Source organism: Amyelois transitella, chromosome 6 (genome assembly GCF_032362555.1).
Source record: "Amyelois transitella isolate CPQ chromosome 6, ilAmyTran1.1, whole genome shotgun sequence".
In the NCBI taxonomy this organism is placed as follows: domain Eukaryota; kingdom Metazoa; phylum Arthropoda; class Insecta; order Lepidoptera; family Pyralidae; genus Amyelois; species Amyelois transitella.
In genome coordinates this window covers 2,681,130-2,705,093 of record NC_083509.1, presented here as the reverse complement: position 1 = coordinate 2,705,093, position 23,964 = coordinate 2,681,130, and the positions used below count along the sequence as shown (strand labels likewise).

Below are 23,964 nucleotides of genomic sequence, written 5' to 3'. Positions count from 1 at the left end.
TTTTTGTACGTTATTAGAGAACAATAACCTTATTTGCCGAAAAAATAAAATAATGCTTAATTTCTGCAAGGGTTCTGTAGTCGTTACGAATTAGAAAATAACAAGGAGATAGGGAATTATCATATCTTTCTAGGTTAACTGACGTACCTAATTAAAAACATATGAAAAAAAAATCTCGCTCCGTACCTCTATTCCATCTGTATATATGCTAACCAGATGATGGTGGCCTCTCTTCAAGACTGTTAACTCTGCCTACACCGTAAGGAAAAAGGTCATCGGAAGTAATGTTCTCATTCTGAATTTTTTTATTACTTTTGCGTTTCCAGACTTAAGGACTTAGCAAAAAAACCCGAAAATCAAAATTTTTGTACTGAACCTCCAGAACTAAACTTAATTAATAACATTATAAGATTAAAACTTGAGTATCTTTATGTCAATCTTCGTCTATCGATATTTTGAAGGGTCAAAGTTAAATTTTATTAAAACAATGGAAATCTATTAACGAATACAGATAGGCTTTATAATCTGCATATTCATAAGTCATGAGTATTTACAAAATTTTAAGTGAAATGTTAAACTAACAGAATTGTTAATTAGTTTATGTATAACTAGCTTCTGCGCGGATCTTCGCTCCCGTGTGAAATTAAAAAAATATATCCTTTATCACTCCCGAAGTTCTATTCTCTGTGACTAATTGCGTGAAAATCGATCCATTAGTTTTTGGGCTTATTCGTCATACAAATCTTTTCTATTAATAATTATTAGAGTCAATGGATTCCATCGACCAAAAACAAAATCAGTATTCAAAATAGATGTTTGACTTTTCAACAATAGGTACCTACTGATTATTGAAGCCAACTCATTAACATAGGACAACGAACAGAATGGCCAAGATTTGCTGATAACATCATTCATTCATTGATACATATATAGTCACGTCTATATCCCTTGCATGGTAGAGAGAGCCAAAAGTCTTGAAGAGACTGGTAGATCACGTTCAGCTATTTGGCTTTATGATAGAATTGAGATTCAAATAGTGACAGGTTGCTAGCCCATCGCCTAAAACAAGAATCTCAAGTTTATAAGCGTATCCCTTAGTTGCCTCTTACGACATCCATGGGGAATGAGATGGAGTGGTCCTATTCTTTTTTATGTTGGTAATAATCGAATGTACCCATGACGAGACATGGTTTTTACCATTGACATGGTTTAGGCCATGGTTTAGCGGTTTAGGCTTAGTGCTCGCCTCTCTGGAAAGCAGCCTTTGGTATGTCTTTGACCACGTTAACTGTTTCAATCTCTGACTTCCCGCTTTTGTAAAAACTTTATCTTTTATCGATACCACTTCTTATATTTTATTCGATTGTAACTTCATGAAGAACTTCAATATCATCGAGTTTTGTGATCAGGTCCCCAAAAGAGCGCAACTCTTAGCCGGTGATTTCCAAATGTATCACTTTTTCATAATAATTAGAATAATTACAGCAAACAAGTAAAAGAAAACATAAGGAAGAAACGAATTTTATTTAAAGGTACACACTGTTATCTGCTGTAACGGTAATATTGAGCTCCATTCCGACCGCTGCCATTAGTCGTCCATTCCCACTCATCTAAATCACGATCATCATCATGATTTCTTGAGTAAGGTCGTCTCATCGGATATTCTTCTCTCTCCCCCCAAAAATCATCTTCTCCACCTTGTTCCTCTTCTATGATCTCCAGCTCATCGTCATCTCGTTCTGGTATTTCTTCTTCAACCAGTTCTTCGTCTTCTTCTTCTTCTAATATCCCTTCAAGACAGTCATCTTTCTCCCTTTGCATCTCATATTCAATTTCTACTTCGGGTATTTCTTCCAAAACTTCTCTGTGCGCAATCAGATGTTGTCTACTTCTTATTTTCGGTACTTCAATAACTTCTTGTGTCACTTCACTTTTGTCTTCCGATTCCAAATCTGTCTTCTCTGCTTTAGTTTCTAAGCTTTCCTCTTCTTGAGCATCTGCGGCTTCTGATGAAGTGAATTGGAACGATATTTTATGCAATGATTGCATTGGGATGACGAAAGTTAATGTTAGAACAACGGATGAAATCAATACAGCCAATATTTCTTCAACGTCAATCTGTAACAAAACAACGTGTGGAGTCAACATATTGTATGTTACTTCTTTAAATAAATACATGTTTATTTGTAAAATATTATGGAAATACGTTCTGAAAATTATGTAACTCGTAATTACAACTTCATCTCATTATTCAATTACCGATTCCGTAAATTCTCGAAACAATATTTGACATCGACCGCATTATGGACATTGTTGATTCGTATTTTTTTTACATTTATATCTCGTTATATTTATTGCAATGTATTTATCGTATAAATAGAATAAAGAGAGTCAGATAACTATTGTTTTCATCATATGTTTATATCTATCTAACATAAAACTTCAAATCCTCATTGAATTCTTAACTATTTGTTTCATAACTCGAGGCCTGTGTTCCTCTTATCACGTATGATTCTCTTCATCTCATCTTTGCGTGTTCACGGTTACAGCCTCCACTGCTATGCTTTAAGAATCTAGCTCTAACTCCGCTTCGCCTTTATAATCTAAAACTTAACTACGTCAAGCAACGATTTATTCAGCCTGCCTCTTTGGCCAGGGCGCGACTAAGTAGCCATATCATAGTCAGACATTGTTTCCTCTGATAGTCTACAATCTTGCTCTTACCAATGACATCAAAGTGAACTCCCTCGAAGACCTGACTGTACCAGCGAGGGTCAGGAACACAATAAACTGGCAGAGATAGAGAGCGTAGGAGAGACGGCTGACCAACACCAGGGGGCGCCAACATAGGACCCTTGATAAAAACTCTGCAATAAAACAAAAGTTATTGTTTATTTGCAAATTTAAAGCAGAATTCAAATAGGTACTATAAAACAAAATTGTCTACTGACACTTTTTCTTTACACTTTAGAAATAAAAAAAGGTAAATAAAATTTAAACCACTTTTAAAAAAAAAACGTCAAATATAACAAAATAAACTCATTTAATTTAAAGAGCAACTTTGAATCAAGAGGCATTATCTTTTTTTTTTAATTCATATATTTACAACAAGGAAAATACTAGAACTTAGACATAAAGATATAATTACTTTTAATTCAATTCGGTTCAATAACAGTTAACATTTTTAATGAACATAATTCAACTTACCGCAATTACCGCTGTGTACCACATAAATGACCCACGCGAAGGCCAAGGCCGAAGCTATGGGTGCCAAAGCGCCGTATTGGGCCGCAAAAGTTGCGCTGTACCGGTATTGTGGGAGGCCTGAGTCCGACCCTGCCCATAGCACAGACCCACACAGGGCCGCACTTAGAATCCACCCGAGAGTAAGGAAAATCTGAAATTTAAGAGAATTTTTAAAAGAGTATTATCTAATTTGTTTATAAACCTGTTTGGAAATACATATAAATTGTCGAGGTCTTTTTTGACATGTCAGTGTCAAGATTTTCGCAATCGTTACTTTCTTAAGCCTCATTTTAAGGTCAAATGCACATATTTGAACTTGTAAATCATTAATATTAGTAGCAGTATTTAGCGTGCAATAACCACTTCTTATTTTTGAAGGCTTGTAAATGTAGCTACTACTAGTTCACGTAGGTAATCATATTAGTCGGGATTCTTTCAAATGCATTAAATTCACATTATCTGTAATTATAGGTAACTCCAGTGCAGCTACTCTTACATATTAAAAGAAAAATAAGAGGAAATAAGTAATTAAATACATACATACATATAGTCACGTCTATATCCCTTGCGGGGTAAACAGAGCCAACAGTCTTGAAAAGACTAAAACGTACAGCTATTTAGCTTAATGATAAAATTGAGATTCAAATAATGACAGGCTGTTAACCCATCGCCTAAAAAAAGAAACCCAAGTTTATAAACCTATCCTTTAGTCGCCTTTTACGACATCTATGGGAAGTAGATGAAGTACCTAATAAAATAAAAAAGATATACCTTTATGATTTTAATTATGTACCTAATGTACTAAGTAATTGCAAACCTTTAAAACTAATTAAAATGATACAATGTCGTAAACGGCAATTAATGCACGTAATAAATTTTAATTATCTACATATAAATAGAAGCAACGGTGATCGAATCGGTAAGGTATCCGGTAAAAATACGTGTGGCGTAAAAAGGCACAGGTTCGAATCCCGCCTCGGCCATCCAATGGCTATTTTCGAAGTGATGTACATCAGTTTAAATACAAACCGATGCTCTAACAGTGAGAATTGTAAGGAAACCTGCACATTCAGGCAACTGGATGTGTAACCACGATCGATCCAATACGGGTTAGGTTCCCCTGCAAAGGTTGCGGAGGTCAGACGGGAGTCGCTTCGTGTAAAACCCCGACTCACCCAATCCAAGAACCATAGTCAAAGGCCAACGCCGGACTCCTCTCCAGAGTGGTGTGGATGCACCCAGGTCTAAAGCCAGGACGAAGACGAATTAATTTTAAATATGCTAAACCATTGCCGTGTGGTTCCCGGCACCAATAAAAAAAGAATAGGACTACTCCATCTCGTTCCCATGGATGACGTAAAAGGCGACTAAGGGCCTATCCCTTATAAACTTGGCATTCTTCTTATAGGCGATGGGCTAGCAATCCGTCACATTTGAATCTCAATTCTATCATTAAGCCAAACAGCTGAACGTGGCCTATCAGTGTTTTCAAAACTGTTGGCTTTGTCTACCCCGTAAGGGATAAAGACGTTATCATATGTATTCGATGTATGTAATCGATTACTTAAAAATCACGTAAGGTCATATGTCTGCTAAACCATTCACAGGTTTAGTCAATAAAATCAATGAAGGGCTTATCTACCAATTAGCACTTGATCAAATACATAATGATGGCCTTAACATTATGAATTGCAATGTTAAAACAGCCTTGCTAATGTGGCAAAACTAGTTATATAACCATTCAGTTCTTAGCGATCCCACGTGAGGCATAGAATGAAGACAATCACTTGTTCGATTGCGTGTCCTAAATTGTAGGGGTATTATATATAACTTTACCATAATTAAATTGCCTGATTTCCTATTGAATAAGTTCTCAACATTACATTCATATACATATGGTCACGTCTTTATCCCTTGCGGGGCAAACAGAGCCAGCAGTCTTGAAAGACTGAATGGCCACGTGCAGCTATTTGGCTTAATGATAGAATTGAGATTCATATAGTGACAGGTTGCATCGCCTTTTACCGCATCAGTGGGAACTACAAGGCACATCCTTTTTTTTATTTAAACTTAAAATTGGTTAAGATTTAAAAAAAAATTTAAAAAATTAAGATTTAAAAAATTGAACTACCTTGCCATGCTCAGAAGGTTTCTTCAACAGCAGTCCTAGACTCAGCCCGATCAGGTAAGGAGTGGATCGATGGAAGGTGGATGTATAGCTCATGTTCGCTGTTCTGTAGAGCTGACTGACACTGGAAGAAGAATCACAGTTTATACATACACTAGCTAATACCCACAACTTCACCCGCGTGAATTTAGCGCCATCTACAGAAAAATACAGGTTTCTTGGTAATCCCACGCGATATATAGTTTTAACATAGATGAAATGTCCGACTCTAGACAGTTATATATGTATATGTAAAATTTCGGGAAGATTGGTTCAGAAGATGACGCGTGAAGTGACAACAAACATACATATGATCACGTCTATATCCCTAGCGGGATAGACAGAGCCAGCAGTCTTGAAAAGACTTATCAGTCTTTTCACTTACTTTCGTATTTATAATATTAGTTAGGATTGAAATAGTTCAGAACGTAATACGAAGAAAAATCTCTAGAAGGTTTAATATATTATGTTAATAAATTTTATACATATATGTTAGCCTTGTTTTATGAAATACAAAAAATGCCTTGATTTCTGCGGTGTTCAATGGATCTAAGGAAATTCCTTCCTTACCAACGTCATCTTAACTATTTGTACGGCTAATGTTAGCGAAATCCATCGTTTCACAGAAATCTAAATTTAGATATCAGGATCAGTGGTTTTGGCTTTGCTTTGATAGATCAGTGAGTTAGTGACCTTTTCCTTTCCGTGTGTATATGTACCGATAGAAAAGCAAATAAACGAGAAACTATATATTAACTCATCAGAAAAGGAGAGTGTGCAAAAGCACTCTTTGGGTTAATAGAATCATCACCATTTTTCCATTGTGCTACGCGGCGCATACGGAAATTTCACCCTTGTGTCATTGAAATTCCAAATAGTTTTACTAAACGCTTCGACAGTTCATTTTTGGTTCTTGTAGCTAAGGTGTGGAATAAACTGACTGTGTCTATATTCCCAGATAAGTACTATCCACGAACATTCAAAAGTAGAATAAATGGTATCTCTTGGATAGGCATGTAAAAACTTCATCAGCATTAGTGCTGCGGCATTTGTCTTCAATCTCACCTAATGGTTAGCCATAAGGTGAGATAGAAGACAAATGGCTAGTCTGATATTGAAAAAAAGATTTCTTCTAGAAAGAAAGAAACAAAAATTATTACTTAGTACATTAAAATATATAAACAGAAACATTAACTTATAACAAGTTTTGTACGAAAATGACAACCCCTTCAGCATTTGTCATGGTGTATACCACAACGCTGGTCTTCCGTGGACACCAACGTAATAAATAAAATAATAAAAAAATAAAGCTTAGAACGTAAAACTTTAAATTGTGATATAATTGTATTAGGTTCCCCGGTGTATAGAATCACAAAGTTCAGGAGAATGTAGCTTATCTCCACTCCTGGATCGTGGTCAAGTCTGGATTCCGAGTTCCTCATTAAAGAGGACGCAAATGGAACCAAAGTTGATAGGAATAGATTTAAAAATCCATACTTAAATTAAAAATGCGAAAGTAAGTTTATATATGAATAAGAGCCTGAAGAAAGAGATATGATACTTTTTATTCCGGTAAAAATTCCCATAAAATTTGCGAAAAACATGCATTCTTTTATAGGTGGCGCTATATTCGCGCGGACGAAGCCGCGGGTAAACGCTAGTCTATAAATAAATCTTACCAAACTCCTTGATGAGGCAACATTGTTACACAAACTTGGATATCTGTGCATTTGTCTGAATACTACCTTACTTACTTATACTTTTTTACCGTATGATTCACGGCACCAATACAAAAAAGAATAGCACCACTCCATCTCTTTCCCATGGATGTCGTAAAAGGCGACTAAGGGATAGGTTTACAAACTTGGGATTCTTTTTTAGGCAATGGGCTAGCAATCTGTCACTATTTGAATCTCAATTCTATCATTAAGCCAAACGTGGCCATTCATTCTTTTCAAGACTGTTGGCTCTGTCTAACCCGCAATGGATATACACGTGACCATATGTATGTATGTCTGAATACTCCAGACGTGATGCTTCCAAAAAAACCTTGATACGCCAGCCTGCCTAATGCCTAAGATTGAAGGCAGAACTTGGCCTCCTCCTCAGACAGACGAGGCTGGGAATAACTCCAGAAGAACATTAAGGTTAAAACCTCTAACGATCTTACCTAACGCCCTGATAGGCCAACATGGTCAGCCTGTGGTCTCTGGTCGTGGTGTAGCGGGAGTAAGCTGTCATCGCGTGTACAGCCAGCAGCAAAAACTTTGACACCTGCGCGTTAGTCTGGATACCCCACACTATAATACTGCCGAGAATGGTGAGCTGCATGTCTAAGGCCAGTTGGTGGGTTTGGGGAGCGCACTGAAAGTGGGTGGTTTAAATGTCATACAAAATAAATTAAGTTTATTTTTAACGGTGTTTCATCATACGTGCCGTGTGGTTCCCGGCACTAATAGAAAAAAGAATAGGACCACTCCATCTCCCTTACATGGATGTCGTAAAAGGCGACTAAAGGGTAGGCTTATATACTTGGGATTCTTCTTTTAAAAGGGTTATAAGTATCAAATACCCGCGCGACTCAAGAGAAACGTGTTTACCTGCGATTTGAAACCATAACGACTTGGAGTTAGTATAAAAAAATAATGAGATCGTGGCAAGTGGAAAGATGAAGTCTCTGCCACCTCCGGGAAGAAGGCGTGATTTTATGTATGTATGTATGTATGTATGATGACTTTAACTGCTTACCATTTCATCAAATCCGAAATAGTTCTGAACATACAGGACATTCCACCACCAGCTCTCCTGGCAGATCTCCGCATTCTTCGTCACCAGTGTGCCCCACATGGGCCCTTGGGACAGATTGTCCCACACATAGGCGTAGAATAGGACTACAGCAAGCAGGGCCGGTGTTAACCTGTAAAAATTAAATGTAAATTATTGTATGGAGCAAATGTGTAGAGGGTCTAATAAATCAATATAGATATCAAAAGGTTTGATGATTTTTATAACTAGTAAACTATTGATGATTGAATTGAGATGTAAGAATATAAAGACAGATTGCGAGCCGCCCAACAAATTATACATACATATAATCACGTCTATATCCGTTGCGGAGTACACAGAACTGACAGACTTGAAACAACTAAAAGGTCACGTTCAACTGTTTGGCTTAATGATAGAATTGAGATTCAAATAGTGACAGGTTGCTAGCTCGTCGCCTAAAAAAAGAATTCCAAGCTTATAACCCTATCCCAAAGTCGCCTTTTACGACATCCATTTATCCAACTGATGCCAGGAACCACAAGGTGCAACATATTATAATGATAGATTCTAAGTTTAGGAGCTTTTTACACTGTATTGTTTCTTCACTTCTAAACCAACACAAATAACCGATCTAACCAAAACATATTACCTACATGGTTGTAATAACATGATGTCTTTGGCGAAAAACATTTTAACATAGAACCTATAGAGAATACTACCTTTACCATGTCAAGAAAAACCAAAATAGATCCTAGATTAATCATGATATCGGTCACACCTTTCATACTTTCAATTAACGCTTCGATTAGTATAGATCTCCTAATAAAATATTTCAATCAAAGTTTGTTTTAGACAGTTCATGTCATCTCAGATTTTTCTAATACAAATTTGGTTTTCAAATTTGTTTCATTATCAGTTCAAAAACTATGATAATGACATACACGTGTAGGTATAATGTACGAATATTCACAAGCAATATAACATCCATACTGTTGAGCGTGGGTGGTTTTATTAAAAGGTTAAATGCGTTATGCGCAGAAAGGCACAGGTTCAAATCTCACCATGGCCAATGTACCGACTATTTTTAAAGTATGTAATGACTATTTTTAAAGTAACGTACATTGTTTTTTTTGTATTCGCCAATTTGTCATGTAATTAATTAGCTAGGTACATCTCGTTTAAAAAAAAACATATTTTTCTTCGTTTCCATGTGAATAACTTTAAGAATAAAAAGAAAGAAGAATAAAGAAAAGGATGTAGTATACGTCAAAATCATCTAAATAATAAAAATAAGTAATCAACATTAATTGTCTATAACTTTTTGAATTTCGTAACTTACATATAATCACGTCTTTATCCCTTGCGGGGTAGACAGAGCAAACAGTCTTGAAAATACTGATGGGCTAATACTGCCGGCGTAATGATAGAATTGAGATTCAAATAGTGACAGGTTGCTAGCTAGCCCATCACCTAAAAAAGAATCCCAAGTTTATGAGCCTATTCCTTAGTCGCCTTTTACTACATCCATAGGAAAGAAAGGAGAGAGAGAGAGACGGAAAGAGAGAAAGAGACCACTCCGATCCTATTCTAATTTGTATTAGTGCCAGGAACCACACGGTACAAATTTCATAACGCCTACTTTATTTTAAAGTAATAAGAGATTAGCCCAAGAACGATAATAAACCGCGTAGGCGTTTCGACAGAACATGTTAAATCTTAATCAATCCTGAATTAAGGATCATTGACTGAATTTTCTAAATCCCGAATTGCCTTTTAAAATAGATAGGACCTAAGCTCGGCTTAATTTAGGATTGAGCCGAATTTGAATAGAATTACCCAACTCATATTGCGAGCAAAACTCACTGATTAATAATTACATACATATACATATATGGTCACGTCTATATCCCTTGTGGGCTAGATAGAACCAACAGTCTTGAAAAGACCGATAGGCCACGTTCAGCTATTTGGCTTTATGATAGAATTGAGATTCAAATAGTGTCAGGTTGCTAGCCCATCGCCTAAAAATAAAATCCCAAGTTTGTAATCCTAGTCGCTCCCTTAGTCGCCTTTTACGACATCCATGGGAGAGCAGGATGGAGTGGTCCAATTATTCTTTTTTATATTGGTGCCGGGAACCACACGGCACACTGAGAAATAGATAATATCTATTTCTGAATATATATGTTAGTGATAACTTGTTTCTAAGTTTTTAAATGTTTAGATAGGTAAGTTGGTATTAAAATGGTTTAGCCTTTCTTTTCAATTTTGTCTCGTCACTTGCGCCATCTGTGAGAAAACTCGGACATGATTTCTTGTCGGTAACAAGTGTTGTTGAATTGTTGTTGACAGATGGCGTTGAAGTCGATTATGTCAATGTGTGTTTGTTTTTTAAATTTCACTTAGCTGATGTAAGCCCCTTAATTGAATTTTGACACTGAAAGGCAAATCTATATAATTAAATTATAAAACGCATCTTTTCAACAACCGGGCTGAAATTTGGGATGCAAATAGTTAGTATGATGTAAAAAATTAATGGTTCATGTAAATATGTACCTACCTACTAAAAATTACCTAAAAATGTGCAGTTGAATATGTATTTTTTTTTTTTTTTTTTTAATGTGGCTAAAAGACAATAATTACAAGTAACAAAATGGATACGGTAAATATAAAATATTTTAAAAGCATCATATTAACCAACCAACAAAACCGTTTACCTTAGATACCGTGACAGCAGCCGTCTTGGCGCTCCAGAGGTGCTGTCTACAGTCCTATGGGCCGTCAGAGCCCCACTAATAAGCAGGAAACAGTCAGTGAAGATCCATCCAGCTCGGCACCAAGACCACACCGGGGAACTTACCACCTGAACAAGAAATATTGACAACTACTTATTTGACGGCCTCTGTGGCGCAGCGGTAGTACGCTTGTCTGCGACACCGGAGGTCCCAGGTTCGAATCCTGGCCAGACCATGATGTGAAAATAACTTTTTCTGATTGGCCTGGGTCTTGGATGTTTATCTATATAAGTATTTATTGTGAAATATAGTATCGTTGAGTTAGTATCTCGTAACACAAAAAAACGAGGCTAACTCAATCTGTGTTATTTGTCCCGTATATATTCATGAAAAAAAACCACTATCATCTAATTTTACTACTAGCATTTGTCCAGTCCAGAACCCGTGCGTGCATCCCTACATACATTGATACATATAGTCTATATGACATGCGGGGTAGACAGAGCCAACAGTCGGAAAGGCCACATTCAGCTGTATGGCTCAATAATGGAATTGAGATTCAAATAGTGACATTTTGTTAGCCCATCGCCTACAAGAAGAATCCCAAGTTTATTAGCTTTTTCCTTATTCAACTTTAACGATATCCACAGACGATAGGCACAAGAGTGAAATAACAATTAAGTTCATTGAATCGGGATTAAACATACAGTTGACTCAATGTACCTATGTACTTCTTAGAAACACCTTTACACATACATTTGGTGAAATATTGCACATACATGACACACACTTTATTTTATTTTTAATCTCACAAGACTTCATTATGCCGTGCTGTGCCGTGTGGTTCCCGGCACCAATAAAAAAAAGAATAGGACCACTCCTTGTAAGGACAAGGAGTGGTCCTATTCTTTTTTTTGTGAAAGCCCATGAATGTCGTAAAAGGTGACTAAGAGATAGGCTTATAAAATTGGGAATCTTTTTTTAGGCGATGGGCTAGCAACCTGTCACTTTTGCATCTCAATTCTATCACCAAGCCAAAAAGCTGAACGTGGCCTATAAGTCTTTTGATTTTTTCTTTTGGTTCTGTCTACCCCGCAAGGGATATAGACGTGACTATATGCATATGTATGTACTTCATTATTAAGGCGATTTCACCAAGATACTAAATGAAAGGGTAACACTGCGAAAAACTATTTTAACTTAACTCAGTTACTTTTTAAAGTTTTCAACTTAAAAATGTTGAACTTTCGTCTGTGTAATCTACAGTTAATTTTAAGTTAGATGGAGTTAAATAAAAGAAATATCATTAAGTTTATGAGCGAAACAAGTGTCTTCTTCTTGAGAACTTCGTTTTTGTACTTTTAATTTAAGAATTCCATTACCGTGTGGTTGCCGGCACTTTATAATAGAACAACTCCGTAACATTCTCATGGATGCCATAAAAGGCGACTAAGGGATAGGCTTATTTATTTGGGATGCCTTATGGTAGACGATGGATAGGAATCTGTCACTATTTGAAACGCAATTCCATCATGAAACCATACGGCTGAAAATGGGTCTTTCCGACTTCTCGACAGTGTTGGCTCTGTCTAAGCCGCACGTGATTAAGACGTGACTATATGTATGTATGTAATTTAAGAATTCTTAGATTTTTGTACAAATGGTGAGCCACGCCTGGTGGAATTAACAGCAAACGTTAAAAGTAAATTTGCTATTGGTTTCTGAAAGTAAGGGATTAAAATAACATCGATTGACTTGTGGTTTCGGGCAGTTTAGAATTAGCACCACTACAGGTCTTTTCGTTGGACGCCGTAAATGTAAACGTAGGAAAAGAGCGTAATTATCTATGCAGTCCTCGTAGTATGGCAAGCGCGACGCTGTTTATATCGCGCGAAAAACTACTGCTGTCCCGCGTCACGTCATATTAAAAAGCGAAACAGAAAAGTAACAAAATTTTTTTTTAAACGGTCACAGCGGTCCGGGTTTTAATTCCCAGCCAGGGCATGATGAGAAACGAACTTACTCTGATTGGTCTGGGCCTAATACGAGTATTTATTATAAAATATAGTATCGTTGAGTTAGTATCTCGTAAGCAGAGATCGGATATTCGGATGCATATTTACCTAAAGTTGGGGTGTTGGGTTAGTATGGAACTTACTTCTGTAATTCTGGAATCCCGGTAGGTAGGTAATTTTTTAATAAATATGATCATCCATCACTTATGTTTATAAAGGTGTTTATCATAGGTACCTAATATACGATAAGTTTCAATTTCTTGTTTAATAAAATTTCCGGGATTCAAAATAATTCGAAACCCGAAAGCAAGAAGCCGCCTCCATACTTTCTTAGCCAAAATATTAGTTTAGGTAAATATGCATCCGATTATCCGATCTCTACTCGTAAGACAAGTCTCGAACTTACTTCAAGGCTAACTCAATCTGTGTAATCTGTCCCGTATATAACAAAAAAAATACGATCAATACATTAAAACTAAACCTAACAAATGAATCGTTTCAGATGTGGCACGTACGGACAGCCATCACCATCTCTGTCTGGCAGAGGGCCAATAGAATTAGTCGAAACTCATCTAATTTGTAGCAAAAAAAGCGAGAGAAAATGATCGTTATTTCTCTAAGAATAGGATAAGGGATATTAAAATGTAGTTGTGGTATTTAAATCTATCGAAGATCGGTGTTTGACAGATTTTTATTTATTTTTGTAGGTTATGTTTTTATTTTATTGCGAACACGTGTATTTATTATAAGACGGGTCTTATACCTATATAATGGACAGAATTAGAAGTTAAATAAATAAGCATAAAAACTAAAACTACCCTTCAAAAATATAGAGAAATATAAGCATCGTTTTTCTTTTTAAATGTTGCAGTGCAATTTGTTAGCTCTTCTTCTGCTAATTAAATAATACGCTTTGGAAGCGGCACTACACTTAACTTTTATTCGACGTCAACCAAAACCAAATTATGTGACAACTTGTTAATGATATTCGAAATATCCCTCAATAATTAATAAAAAAAAATAGGTAAAAAAACTTTTTAAGTTAAACGGTTTTATGTTAAACATACATTGCAATGTTTAATATAAATGTACTAAAAACCAAAAAATAATAAAATAGATACAGTCGTGGGAATTATAAACATATGCATAGACTAGACTAAAATAAAACCGTGGGGCACGTCAATTGTCTACAAATTATAGACCTAATGTGCGATAGAAGAATCGTTTAATTCGTCGTTAGGCAGTTGGCCCGCAGACGGTGCGTAAATTACTTACTATTTTGCTGGCTAGCGAGGAATCGTTTCACTGCTCGTAGTTTGTCTTTAATCGACAAAACTTATGATAAAAGTACTACTCGCTCAACATTATGAAACCCTAAAACTCGCTTAATCGAGCTTGCTAACTTGTTTCCACATTCTAGCCCTACTTATCACACGTCCATCGTTGTCGGTTGAACAACTGCCTAATTATAGTGTAACATTACAAAACAAACATTTTAATCAACGATTGTAGACAATTGACGTGCCCCACGGTTTTATTTTAGTCTAGTCTATGCATATATTAATAATTCCCACGACTGTATCTATTTTATTATTTTTTGGTTTTTAGTACATTTATATTAAACATTGCAATGTATGTTTAACATAAAACCGTTTAACTTAAAAAGTTTTTTTACCTATTTTTATTTTCTAGTTTTTTGTTTTTGTAACGAATAAACTCAAAAACTACTGGACCGATTTGAATGAAATTTGGCACAGGGATAGACTTAACCTTCAGGAGTAACATATAAATTGTATTCTACTTGTTGAGACCTTTCATTTGATACCCATGTTGATGGGATTAATAAAACCTAAGTTATCCGCCATTTTGTAGAGGCCGCCATCTTGGATTTCAATTTTTTATAGTATATTGTATTCTGCTTGTTGAGCCCTTTCATTTGATACCCATATTGATGGGATTAATGAAACCTAAATTATCCGCCATTTTGTAACGGCGGCCATCTTGAATTTATAATGATAATGAATAAACATAATTATATTGTCACCAAAATCCAAAGTGTATACAAAATTTCAGATTAATCGGTTGACAGGAAGAGGGTGAAATTTGAATTACTAAATTTGACCCAAGAATAAATAAAACAAACGGGGTGAGCTAAATAAAACCGTTTAAATAAAACCGTTTAAAAATATTTCTTTTGATCTTATGAAATAAAACCCAGAAACACGTACCTCAGCTATCTTCGTTCTATTGGTATACGGCATCACCGCTACTGGTAGGAACTTGTGGGCGACGAGTAAGGCAATTGTGGCCAGACCTCGAACACCATGTATGCAGGCTATCTCATCTTCAGTTCCAGGAGCCACCAGCTTGGAGACTGTCCGGTAGAGGGAGAAGGCGCTAAGAAAACCATCTGTTTGAAAATAAACATTGGGTTTTTTTTAAACTGACTTTTAGATCTTCAGTACAATAATACAGTTTTTGCATTTGAAAGTCATGGCTCTGTGACAAAACTTCGTTAGGTATACCTTTCTGCGTGTAATATGTAGTAATTCAGGTGAAATTAGTTGTTCAAAGACTTAATTTATAGTTATTTATTTTAGTATTTTAGTATTTGCCTTATTTTGGGCATCATTGAAGCCCTCAAGGATAAATAATTTCCCCCGATTTTTTTTTTCATATTCTCCATTATTTCTTAGCTCCTAATAGTTGCAGCGTGATGTTATATAGCGTAAAGCCATCCCCGATAAATGTTCTATTTAACACAAAAAGAATTTCTCAATTCGAACCAGTAGTTTCTGAGAAAAGCTAAGCGCTAAGCGTTCAAATAATGTATAGATTAGTAATTAATTTTATATGTTATTCGGCTTTTTTTACTATAGTACCGCTATACTAAGTTACTAGTAAATGTCAAAATAAAAGACTTTGGGAATAAAACTACACCTTGTTCCACAAACAAGAAAATGTTTACCTTGTTAACAAAAATCAAGGGTGTCACACGGTGTCGCTTCATGTAACCGTTCCTTACCTGGTTTTTTGTTGTCAACCTCGTTTTCTTTCTCGTCTGTCTCTTTCTGGTCGCACTCAGCCTGGTCGTCTGCCTGGGCTTCTTCACCATCAGATTTCCTTCCAGCCAGGAAATCTCGGACTGTCGCCACAAGAACCAAGAGAAGAACGAAAGCATACAAGGACCTGTAATTAAATATGCATTATCAAGAAAAAAATTAAAGAAAATGTATTTCCTACTATAGATAATATCTGGGTTCAAAATTGAAGTAAACTCAGAAGTAACTTACGCTTTGATAAATAAATAAAAAAAGTCGTAAAAGTTGTTGATGGCAAGACAATCCTGTTTTATTATTTTACGCTTGTGAATATAGAGGTTAAAATTACAAGTAACTTTCAATACTAGTCGTAGTAACTTTTACTTTGGTCGGGTTGAATGTAAAGTTTCCCTGAGGTTAATAATAAATATCAATAACGAAAATCAACGTTGCACTTCTGGCATTTGCTACCAGTTTTTAGGTCAGTGTTATTAACTGTAGGATCAAGGTATAATAGTCATTTTCAGTAAAACAAAATATATAAAAAAATGGAGAGGCTTCGTATATTTAGCTGACTATAAGCCACATCCCGTCGCTAAAACTATAGGTGTTTCGCTTTTTATTTTGACATGAAACAGGACAGAGATAGTTTTTCTAGAAAAACGGTATACTGCCCCTGTAGGCAGGTCTAGATTAATAAGTTAATCCATATACCTCACTACTTAGATACATATAAAGAATGATATTAAATTCCGACCCCTATGGTGACCGTGTAACTGATTTTTTCCTGACTTACACTTCTTACGTGACGTTCTTAAAATATCATGGCAGAAACATGCACATTCAGGCGCCTGAATGTGCCTACATACATACATACATACATATGATCACGTCTATATCCCTTGCGGGGTAGACAGAGCCAACAGTCTTGAAAAGACTGAATGGCCACGTTCAGCTATTTGGCTTAATGATAGAACCGAGATTCAAATAGTGACAGGTTGCTAGCCCATCGCCTAAAAGAGGAATCCTAAGTTTATAAGCCTATCCCTTAGTCGCCTTTTACGACATCCATGGGAAAGAGATGGAGTGGTCCTATTCTTTTTTGTAATAGTGCCGGGAACCACACGGCCTATAAACATGAAATCTATCCAGATTCTTCTGTTCTGTTCTGAAAAAGATCACGGACGTCATACAGCAGTTAGTCATAGTAATCATAACGAGGGTCGCGGTTTCCCCCAACTTAGCGCTACCGGATGATACATAAGTACATACATATAATCACTTCTATATATCCCTTGCGGGGTAGACAGAGCCAACAGTCTTGAAGAGACCGAAATGCCATGTTCAGCGGTTCAGCTTAAGATGACCGAATGATGATAATCCAAAATAAGGAATTCGAGACTTACAATGTCAAAACCGTTGGAGTCTCCAGCCAGTCTTCCCACCAATCGCCCCCTGGTGGAACATGGCAGTCAACTTCATCGACTTTAGCCCTGATGACCAGACCGCTGGTGTGCTGGTAGTGCAGTATCGCATCCTTGATGACCACCTCCACATCCTGAGGGTCGCAGGCGGCGGGCACGCAGATACCCCAGCTCAGCGTTGAGAAACGAGGCACGAAGTGACCTGGCTGAACAAAGTAGGATACAGCTTAGAACATACATTCAGTCAGAAAAGTATCGGGAATGGATTATTTATTTATGGTTCCAAATTCAAATTTTTGTTTTTTTTGTTGTTGTTAGATTGGCACAACTGTTTTCCATTTTGGCGCGGAGTTTGAGTTGCATCTGTTGTTTACATTAAATACAGTGCTATTTTTAGTTATATCATATCTAGTGTGTATTGCTAATTTCATAATGGATAAAAACATCGAACAAAGAGTTTGTCTTAAATTTTGCATTGCCAATGGAATATCGTGTTCGGAGTCACTGAAAATGTTACAGAAGGCTTACGGTGAATCGACTTTATCAAAAACTCGTGCTTATGAGTGGTACAACGCGTTCAAAAGCGGTCGAGATGTGATGGAAGATTTGCCTCGCTCTGGTAGGCCATCAACGTCTGCAACTGAAGTTAACATCGCAAAAGTGAAGGAAATAGTGACTGAAAATCCTCATTCAACTTTGAGAGAGATAGCCACCGAACTTTCTGTATCTCACGAGTCGATCCGTACCATTTTAACTAATAATTTGGGATGAAACATGTTGCCGCTCGGCTAGTCCCAAAAGACCTGAATTTTTTTCAAAAACTCAATCGCATGAGAGTCGCTGAGGACATGCTAGAACGAGTCAATTCCGACCCAACATTCATGAAACGCATTGTTACTGGTGACGAGACGTGGGTTTATGAGTTTGACATGCAAACTAGTCAACAAGCTTCGGAGTGGCGCCTTCCAACTGAACCGAAACCGAAAAAACCACGCCAAAGTCGTTCAAAAGTCAAAGTCATGTTGACTGTTTTCTTTGACTATCGCGGTGTTGTGCACTCGGAATTCTTGCCGGAAGGTCAAACGGTAAATAAGGAATATTATTTGAGTGTTATGCGGCGTTTAAGAGAGCAAATCCGACGAAAAAGGCCAGATTTGTGGAAAGAAAATTCTTGGATTTTGCACCATGATATTGCACCTTCGCACAAGGCCATCATTGTGAACGAATTTTTAACCAAACACTCAACAAATACCATCGAGCAACCACCATATTCACCAGATATGGCTCCAGCCGACTTTTTTCTTTTTCCTAAACTCAAATTACCACTTCGTGGCACCCGTTTTCAATCGGTAGAAGACATAAAAGAGAATTCGCGGCGAGAACTGACCTCAATTCCGGAAACAGCGTTTAAAAAATGTTTTGATGATTGGATTATTCGTTGGCGTAAGTGTATCGTTTCTAAAGGAGCATATTTTGAAGGTGATAAAATAAATTTGGATGAATAACAAACAGTTTGTGTATTATTGATCTTTTCCCGCTACTTTCTTGACAGAGTAGTACAGCATTACAGGTAATCAGGACTTTATCCCTTACGAGATAGACAGAGGAAAAGGTTTCGAGAAAATACTAAAAAACCACGTTCAGCTGTATGGCTTAAAGATATAGGTAATTGAGAATCAAATAGCGACACGTTGCTAGCCGTCGAATAAACGAAGAATCCAAAGTTAATTAGCCTTTCCTTTATTGACTTCTACAATCTGCAAGAAGGAGGAAGAGAAGAAGCTGGCAGACATTATGTCTTTTCCTCGCTACCAGACCAAATTGGGTTAAAAGGTATTACTTTAATTATGTTAATTAACAGAACTTTTATCTAAATCTCCTTCTACTGCTTCCAAAACGCAAGACCTATTATGGGACATTTTTAACATCACTTAATACGTCGAAGAACTAGATATTTACTTACAACTAAGTTTACTCTCGCTTCCTTGACGGCATTCGTCGTCAAGCATGTTGGCACGTAGAATTTTTTTCTATATCTCGAATATATACTTGATGAAAATTCTATTTGACCGAGACTTTGGCCAGGGTTATATCTTTCAATGCTGTCCCGTAGCATAGCACGCACATGGCCGTTTTTATCACGCGAAAAACTATCGCTGTTTCGCTTTTTATTATGACGTGAAATGCGACGGCGATAGTGTTTAAGCGTTCTCGCGGCTGTCATGCTGCGGATGCTGATTCCATCCATACTTTTAATAAGTTTTCATTCACAGGAAGTTCCCAAGTATATAATTGTAGATATACTTGGAAAAAGAGAATATTAAGTCAAATAATAAAAACGAAAGAATGTTCAACAAAATTTCCCCTGAAGTCGGTTGACTTCATAAACATTATTGTTCTTTTATCAAGTTCTATAAATAACTCTGAACTTCCATAACTCATCTGAATTTCATCATTAAATTTATAACGGTTAAATATAAGATTTGCATAAATATTTTACTGGCTAATCGAACTTTTATTAAGCCGAGCAGCTGAACGTGGCCATTCAGTCTTTTCGGGACTATTGGCTCTGTCTACCCCGTAAGGGATATAGACGTGACCATATGTATGTATGTATATAATAACCAGAACATTAAAACAACAAACTCACATCATCTATCCTACTCTTGATCAGGTTTCTAGCCTGGGCCAAGTGTACCGGCACCTCCAGCTCGGCTGCCTCTGCCCTGACGTCCAGTCTCGCCAAGCAATACTTCCCCTGGACCTTGACCACGCTCCCGGTCTCCAACTGCACCCGAGCACGGCTGTCCAGGCACTGGTCGAAGTCACCCAGTTGTATTCCATTACCTTGGAGCAACCCCGAGGGAATTTTCGCTGTGGCGTCGAGCACTGTAATTAAAAATACAAAGGACTCAGGTTTACAATTGTTGATGGTTCCGTGTTATAGTATTTTTAGTTATATAGCATGAGTATGTAACGTTATAAATTAACGAGTAAACCACTTGTATAATTCTTAAATGTGCACTTATATTTTGTGATGTTTGGTAGAAATAGGAGTCTTTTGGAGACTTTCGTAAAGCTAGAGCTATACGATATTATAAAATTGTTGTTCATGGTTACGCCGTGTGGTTCCCTGTCAAGTTGAATAGGATCAAGAAGAAATCCATAAAAAAGGTTTAGTTTGAAATCTGGCAATAAACCGACATTATGGATATGATTCACTATCATCAATTAAATAAAGAACTCTAGAGTTCCAGTTAATTCACTTTGAAGTCTTGAGGGAGTTCTAGACACGCAAGCAGCCAAGGGCGAGTTATGCAAATATAATTATCACAATGTTTGTCTGTATTTTCACTGAGTTTGATATAAAAATGTCACATTTATCCTCGCTAAAGGGAAGCATGTAAGCTTGGAGCTAGGCAGGGAAATCTGTTCGATCAAAATCATGATAAAGAAGAAAGATTTACAGCACCACCCAATTTACTATTCTCTGTGGGGTCTTTTAGATGGCCGGTATAAAATATCAGAATGGAAAAGGTCGGTCTACATGCTAGTGAAATATTTGACGGAACTGAGAGTATTAGCGGAAGCAATGATTCTTACTCGACCGCCACCAAAGGTAAGATCTTCGGCCAGGCTATGTGCCTGCCTGGAGAGCCGCGGCTCCGACGATGTCGAGTCGATGTATTATTTATGCTCCAATCCGTGAAATCTTTGTAATCGTGATTTAGACTCTTCGCTGCTATTGGCTGAGAGCGTTAATTCTTCGCTATGATTGACAGTTGGTGTATCACATTAGTGACGTCGCCACAGTATGTTCCGTTTAAGATATTATTGTAGTTATGTTTACTAAGACCTAGTTTGCAATACATATACATATATACACAGTTGTAGAAATACTACCGGACCAACCGGATGTTTTGTTTACACATTATAAACAAGAAACCGAATCCTGAATTTCTGAGTAATGTAAACAAATGAATGTAGCAATCAAATGAATCACTGATCTGCTTTGCAATGATGACACGTATGTATAAAATGTTCGCTTTGTTATAATGTTCGTTTAGTTATTTGTTTATTATTACTCTGATCATTACTATGGCCTTCATTAACCCAGCCAGGATAAATGGTTTCTTAACGGTCAACATCTGCTGGCATTATCTGACTTCAATTTGTGCCAATAAAAATAGTCTTTAGTATAACAAGAAATACAATCAACAATATTATTGTTACAAATAAATATTAATTAATTAACTTGTATCTGTTTTTTATCATACAGTGTACAAAATTTTACCACGTTTATTTATTAAAACGAAACTATTGAAATACACAAATTTAAGCATACAAAAGCGCATTGACACAAAAGTGGGGAGAAAACGGCGAAAATTTCTGACTACCTTTAATGCTACACACTCAGATATTATGGAAATTTCTTTACGTACGTAAAAATCCGATAAGTTAGGTGGTCTGATAAAGACCTCAATCAAGTTTCTGAAGAAATAGTAAATATATTTTCAACTTACTGTTCAAAGCCCACAATTTGGTTCCTCTTAATTGCCTTAGCAATATCTGTCCATGGCGCCTGCATTCAGGGTTATGAATTCTGGAGAAATTTGGAGCAAAAGTAGGAAAAAACGCATAGAAATCTTCAAATTCACTTTGCAGTAAATTGCGGCGTCTGACAGCATCGCTGACTTGCTTATAATGACTGTCGCTTCTACTTTCGTGACTTTCATAAATATCTTCTACAGAAGACTTGTCCTTTTTTTCAACTTTATGTCCTTTTTTAGGTTCAGAAGCTTTTAACGTTCCTTTATTTTTATCTTCTTTTAATTTGGCTTCGGAATCCTTCTTTTCTGATTTAACTTCTTCTTTTTTAGGCTCTTTGTGATCTTTAATGAGTTTTTCTTCTTGTTTTACATGTGCATGAACCTCTCGTTTTTCGCGGGATTTCCCGTCCTCCTGTTTTTCTTTGTGCTCCTTGTGCTTGACATCTTTTTCGATTTCAACTTTCTTTATGCTTTCTTTTTTTGCCATTTCTTCTACTTTATTAGGCTTTGATTCTTTTTTGTCTTCTTTAATTATATGTTCTTTCTTCGCCACTGGCTTAGATTTTTCATCATCGCTTGATTTTTTATGATGATGTACGTTGCTTGTGTTGCTAATCTTTTCTTTCTTTATTATTTCTGAAGCCTTCGCTTCGTTCATGACTACTTTTTCTGATTTTGTAGTGGTTTGTGAGTTAGGAACCTTACTTTTATTATGTTTAATTTCTTCTTTACTTTTGTCTTTATTTGCATTACTGGAATCGAGTTTTTTAACCTGTTCACTTGTCTTTAATCGAACATCTAATTGAGCTTTACCACCTTTCCCCGCATTTATATCAAATAAAATTTTACGAGCTGCAGCAATGCCACTATTCTCATCATCGTCGTCATCATCATCGTCATCGTCGTCATCATCATCGTCATTGTCGTCATCATCATCGTCATCGTCGTCGTTATCGTCATTTTTTATTAATTTTGATTTCAGTTCTGGTTTTTTAGCAGGATTCTCTTTGGCCAATTTTAATCCACTGGAAGTTTTCTCCTTTGAATTTGATTGAACTGTTCTGCTTTTTATACTAGGGACCTGATCATCTTCATCATCGTCGTCATCGTCATCACTATCGTCAAAAATTCTGAAAGATGCCTTTTTTAGCGATCCCTGGTTTTGAGGGTTTTGTCCAGTTTTTCCTAATTTGATTTCTTTCTTATTTGCAACATTTTGGATAATAGTTCCACTGTTGGACAACTCATCATCATCGCCATCATCAGAGTCGTCATTAAATTTTTTACCCGATTTACTATTCGATGTCTTTAAATTTATTTTCTTTTTATCCACAACGCTTTTCTTTAATGGTTCAAACTTCTTTTCACTTTCGATATTCACACTTTGTAATTTCTGACCAACCTTGAGCTCATTCACGTCACAATCTTCACACTTTCGCGTTCGTATATCGGATTTATGCACGTCATTGGACCCTTTAGGTAAATCACGTATTCGGAATGCGGTTATCACTGTGGCTAGGATAGGTAGGCAGATTAAAATTAGAGTAAAAGTCCATCGATACCGCGCCATGGTCGCGCCAGACGCTCACGGCGCCATCTTCGAAACTAAACAGTCTTCACCCGCAAACCCAGCGGTTTATTTCCATCACACACTTTGTACATGTCTCATTGAAAAAATGGGAGGATTTCATTGATATCCCTGAGGTTTTAAGGTTAGTGTCCGGTGACTTTGAGAGTTTTGTGATAAAGGTGCGTTACCCAGGAGTTAAATGTAGTGGACTGGTGAGCGGGCACAGCTGATGGCATCCGTCCAAGAGGGAATTAAAAATAGTGTTGCAAAGGCGATTGTCCGGCGCGCGCGCCTATTTGATGACGACGGATGGACTGCACCCGTCTGCTTTCAGCTCGATGTCATTACTATTTTGATTGAATTGTTGAAATGTATGATAAATACTTATTTGTCTATATCATTAGCAATCAATCTATAATTAACTGGTCATCTATACCGTACGGCGGTTCC

At 36.7% G+C, this 23,964-nt stretch overlaps 1 protein-coding gene across 1 annotated transcript; it reads right to left on the bottom strand.

Annotated features, from left to right (window-relative positions):
* Positions 1-1,538: 1,538 nt before the first annotated feature.
* Positions 1,539-23,737, bottom strand: LOC106134592 (uncharacterized). The gene is made up of 12 exons (XM_013334686.2): positions 21,918-23,737; positions 20,045-20,283; positions 17,377-17,600; positions 15,955-16,118; positions 15,158-15,339; positions 10,897-11,042; positions 8,162-8,330; positions 7,584-7,777; positions 5,378-5,498; positions 3,208-3,397; positions 2,725-2,867; positions 1,539-2,118 (listed from the first exon to the last, which is right to left on the bottom strand). The coding sequence occupies exons 1-12, from the start codon at positions 23,512-23,514 to the stop codon at positions 1,543-1,545; spliced, it is 3,945 nt and encodes a 1,314-aa protein (XP_013190140.2). The 5' UTR covers positions 23,515-23,737; the 3' UTR covers positions 1,539-1,542.
* Positions 23,738-23,964: the final 227 nt, after the last annotated feature.